Source organism: Orycteropus afer, unplaced genomic scaffold (genome assembly GCF_000298275.1).
Source record: "Orycteropus afer afer isolate SDZICR_OR568_19922 unplaced genomic scaffold, OryAfe1.0 scaffold00192, whole genome shotgun sequence".
In the NCBI taxonomy this organism is placed as follows: domain Eukaryota; kingdom Metazoa; phylum Chordata; class Mammalia; order Tubulidentata; family Orycteropodidae; genus Orycteropus; species Orycteropus afer.
In genome coordinates, this window is record NW_006921779.1 from 623,325 (window position 1) to 628,612 (window position 5,288).

At 43.5% G+C, this 5,288-nt stretch overlaps 1 protein-coding gene across 1 annotated transcript in view; it reads right to left on the reverse strand.

Moving 5' to 3' along the window:
• The window catches only part of AKIRIN1 (akirin 1), a 12,550-nt gene extending 12,325 nt beyond the window's left edge, over window positions 1–225 (reverse strand). Inside the window, exon 1 of the mRNA XM_007947602.2 lies at window positions 3–225. Coding sequence (XP_007945793.2) covers window positions 3–225 — 223 coding nt within the window. The remainder of the gene's footprint in view (window positions 1–2) is intronic.
• Window positions 226–5,288: the final 5,063 nt, after the last annotated feature.

A 5,288-nucleotide genomic window follows, 5' to 3' on the forward strand; every position in this document is an offset into this window, starting at 1 on the left:
ACCGGGAGTTGGAAGGCGCCGCTCGCTGCCGGGCGGGGCGGGCTGCTGCAGAGTCGGCTGTGGGGTCTGTGTCTGAAGCAGCGGCGGTGGCGGCTCGGCGTCCGGGGACCTGAGGCCCGGAGTGGAGCCGGGAAGAGGGGCACAGCGCCGCCGCTTCGGGGAGCCGGGGCTAAGCAGCGCCGCCTCGAACTCCATGGGCCGCTTCAGCGTCGCCCCGCACGCCATGCCGCCTAGGAACCAAGAACCGGGAGCTGACTCGGCGGTAACTGCGGCTCGACCTCCGCCTCCTCAGTGGGGCTCGCGAGCCAAGCCGGCTCCAATGGCGCCTCCAGCACCCGGCAGCAGTGCCGGCCCCGCCTCCTGTGATATCACGGGCCCTCGCCACCGCCCGGCAAAGGGGGGGAAGCCGGAAGAGGGCTGCCCTGGGAAGTCCGTCACCGGCCCACGGTACCACCTGCTGAGGAAATGGAACGGTCTGGGAGGAGAGCGTGGTCACCAGGCAACATTGAGGAGGCCCCCACCCACTCCTCCTCCTCTCCCAGGGTCCCATCCCCCTCTCCTGAGCCGGCTGGTCCCTTAGGTTTTCGCACCTGCGCTCCACGGGCGTGGGGGAGGGGGGGAAATCAGGAGGAACCTGGGGAAAAATTGTGGGGGATCGTAAGTCTACCAGTCCCGAAACCTCTTTTAAGGAGGTTCTTGGCCCCACGAGGAAAAAGAGGGTGATTCTAAAGGTCATCCAGGGAAGTTTTAACCCGTGAGGATGGGCTTTAGGAAGTCAATGAGCCTCATAAAATGTGCAAAATAATGCGTTTGTGGATGTATTTTTTTGGATAGTGACTCATCCCTTTATCACTTTCTCAAAGAGGTCCCCAAAAGTTACAAAAACAAAAAACCCACATTGGCTTAAACCACTCAAAAGTGCTGCTCGAGTGTTAAAAACTTCAGCTGATTGCTTAGGATGTGTCGGTCTACCTATCTCACCTGGCAGCTCAGGTTTTTCCTTAGGGTTATCGGAATTCTTTACCATAGTGTCATATGTAAAATGCTTTTGATATTCTGGAAAGATGAATAAATAATAGGATAGGAGGGTTTGACTTTCAGAAACTATATTGTATTTTACTGGGGAGCAAGTCTTAACAATGGGCCATCAAAGGGGTGTATAACCCCAAAAGGGTGAACTCCTTCTATAACTAATTGCATATGTTAAATAGTGACCATGACTCTTGGGGTCTGTCTTCAATATTTCTCTGATCAATGTGCCCCTGTATTTGAGTTGGAGAATATGAACATAATACCTCAGTCCCAGTCCCATCCTTTGTTCTTTTTCTGTTGCTTTTCCCTGGGTCCTCTCCAGTTACTACAAATTCTTGTAAAGATTAAAACACAGGCCATGTGTTTTTGCATTTATCTTTGATAAATGGCAGAAATAATTCTAAAACAACTGAGTACATCAAATATTAAGTACATTCTACCCCATTTGTTTTCATAAGGATAAAGAGGAGGTTTATAATGGCCTAAACCAAAAAGCCAAACTCACTGCCATCAAGACAGAACCAATTCATAGTGACCCCTCCTTGGGTTTCTGAGGCAGTATTACTACGGAAGTAGATTGCCCAACCCTCCTTTTGAGGAGTGCCTGGCGGGTTTGAAGCACCAACCTTCTGGTTAGCAGTCAAGTGCCTTAGGCATTAGGCCACCAGAGCTCCTTTATAATGGCCTGTTGTTGTTATGTGCTGTCAAGTCCGACCGACTCATAGCGACCCCTCCTTGGGTTTCTGAGGCAGTAGCCTAGAAAACTAAAAATAGAACATTAAGTCCAGAGAAAAAGGAGAACACGATTACCCTGGAGTTAAATATCACTGTGACTGAATTTGAAATTTAGTTCTGAGCTTCCTGGCTGCCAGGGTGAAAAATGAAAACACTATGTGGAATAGATCGTGTTATTTGAAAGGAATCAGTTCATTAAAGAGAGAGACTAGGTTTTTTTTTTTGGTAGCACTAAATCCTAAAGGTAGTTTCTCAGTGATCTCGTTAGGGAATACAGAATGATATAATAAGTCAACTAAGAAGATTTGAACAATGAATGCAAAAGTAAAGTTCATGTTGATATTTCTTGTGTCCAATAAAAGCCAAGAACACAAAAATAAAAAAAGCAACCTACTGATGGTTATTCTTTGAGAGACTTGTTTAATGTGGTCCAAATAAACTGCTTTCTTACAGTGTAAACTGGTCCATAGTTAGAGCATAGAGGGTTTGTAAAGTGTGTCCCTTGGGCAGTCATCTCTAAATAGCACTTCTAGCTATAGCTTTGTTGAGGGCTTTGATAGTCATTCTGTTCTCTGTGATCTTTTAAAACCTTGAGCATGCCTTGCAATACTGTTGTTGTTATTATGTGTGCCATGGAGTCGGACCCAACTCATAGCAACCCCTCCTTGAGTTTCCAAGGTGGTATCACTACGGAAGTAGATTGCCCAGCCTTCCTTCCGAGGAGTGGCTGGTGGGTTTGAACTGCCAGCCTTCTGGTTAGCAGTCAAGAGCCTTAGGCACTAGGCTACCAGAGCTACTTGCAGTATTACTATTTTAAAAGAGGAAGTTATGATTTATTTATTGACATATCTGGCTATGCTTTAAAACCATAAACTCTTTAAGAATAATAACTAAAGCTCATTCATCTGTGTTTCTCCACCCCCAGCACAGTGCCTGGAATACAGTAGGAGTAAACACAGAATAAATATTGGTAGAATGAATAAATGGTAATTATTTCAAGGTTGTTTTCTTTGTCCCTGAAAGCTGATAGTCCACATTGCTGAATGAGGGTGGATTCTGATGATTCAGAAACCAAACAAGTAGGTGGTATATGCAATATATATGTTGTAGTTGACAGTGGCCCAACCACAGACAGATTCTTGAGGGAGGCAGATGGGTAGCTCTCACAGGGTTACTCAGTGTAGTGTCAGTTTATGAGGTCACCACAGTACAGGGCTGGTCTCTGGCTTTGCTTTGCAGTTCCCCAAACTAACCATTCACACACACACACACACACACACACACGTGCACACACACATTATTGAGTACTTTCTGTGTGTCAAGCACTATGCTATCAGAGCTAAGGATATTATAGTGAGAAAAGAGGCATACTTCCTGCCCTCCTAGGTCTTCCAGTCTGTTGGAGGAGATAGACATTAATCAAATGATGACAACAACACATATATAGTTAAAAACTGTGGCAAGTACTATGAGAGTAAAAGATGGGGTATTATGAGAGTACAATCAAGGTCTTGGAGAACTATGAAGTCTTCCCTGAAGAAGTGACATTTGAGCTAAGAGCTGACAAATAAGTAGGAGTTAACCAAACAAAGAGATGGTAGGAAGATCCCAAGCAGAGGACACAGTATATACAGAGGCCTGTGATAGAACAGACCATAGTGTATTTGAGGAATCAAAAGAAGTTCCAAGTGACTGCGGTATAAAACATGAATGAGGAGATTCTGGAGAGGAAGGCAGGGGCCTCATCATTTCCGCACTCCTCTGGCCACCATAAATTTTTTTACCTTTGTCCTAAGAGTGGTGGGAAGACTTCAGGGTTTAGGGTGGGAACTGAAGAGTTTAAATATAATCAGATTTATATTTGAAGATTCCTGCCTGCAGTTGGAACAGATTGGAGGAGAGTGGAGGTGGGTGGAGGTCAGTAAAGAGAGTCATCTGTCCAGATGCATACCTTGTAGTATTAGTGCTATAATACGATAAAAAACTTCTTAGCACACACAAATCTTTTTATTTCCCTACCTGGAGGCGTTTCTGTGATAGTTTACCCTGTGAAAGCCAAGTAACAAGTCTGAGGCTTTGCCTATTTACTGGTGCTACTATTTGTCTGACCCAGGAGCATGACTGGACTGGAGTTGGGTTGGGAATGAAAGGCAAGAAGAATACCATTTTCCAAAATCTTCCCAGATTCTTTGATCAAAATTTTCAAAGAGGTTATCTATATTTACCGTATCTTTTTATGTAACTCCTACCCTTTTCAGTAACCCATGGTAATCTGGCTTCTGCCCCTTCCACTCCACTAAAACAGGTCAGGTACAAGAGTTAAGGCAACAGAGGTAAATACAATTATATACATAGCCCTGCAATAACAGTGATAATAATGTATAAGTGGATACATAGATAGACATGTAAGCTGAACAGATGTGGGGAAGAGAATGGGACTATAACCACGAAAATATAGAAGTTAGACAAAGGATATTTCTACATATGGATTTACATATTCTGCAGATAGATCCATGAATAAATACAGTAGGGTGCACAGGCAAAGTTATGAAAACTTCTTAGTCATAACAGAAAACCTTGAGGGAAGGAATCACTGGGACTGGGGGCTCTGAACCATAGTTTCAGGGGACATCAAGGTCAATTAGCAAAACATAGGCCACAAAGAAAATGTTCTACATCATAATTTGGTGGTAGCAACTGGGGTCTTAAAAGCTTGTGAATGACCATCTAAACTGCAACTATTGGTCTTCTCCTATGTGCAGCAGAGAAGAGTGAAAACAATCAAAGACACATGGAAACAATTAGTCCAAAGGCCTAATGGACCATGTGAACCTCAGCCTCCACAACCCTGAGACTAGAAGAACTAGATGGTGTCTGCTTACCACTACCAGCTGCTCTGAAAGAGATTACATTAGAATGTCTTGGATAGCATGAGAGAAAAATGTGGAACAAAACTCAAAATCATAAAAAAGACCGGGCTTACTGGTCCAATAGAGACTGGTGGAATCTCTGAGACTATGGCCCTTAGTCACCCTTTAGACCTGCAACTGAACTTATCCCTGTGGCTCAATTTTCAGCCAAACAATAGACAGTTCTACAAGGTGAACAGTAACACTAGAGTGATATGCACTCTTTAGAACAATCACTATTTGAGACCAAAAGGGCAGCATTTGCCCAAAGATAATGTTCAGAAGGTAGGAAGGGTTAGGAAAGAAGGAGAAATGGAAAGGAGACTAAGGGATGAAGAGGGATGAGTGATGTTACATTGAGGGGATTGCAATCAATGATATGAAACAAAATGTGTATGAATTATTGAATGGAAAATTGATTTTCTCTATAACTGCTCACTCAAATTACAATAAAAAGGTTTTTTTTTTTAAATTTTATTTTGATTTGGGTGAAGATTTATAGAGTAAATTCACTTTTCATACAGCAGTTCACATAATATACTTTGTCTCATGTCATTGACCAAAATTTACAATGCAACAGCTTCCTTCCCACTTCCTCCCCATAGTTACCTC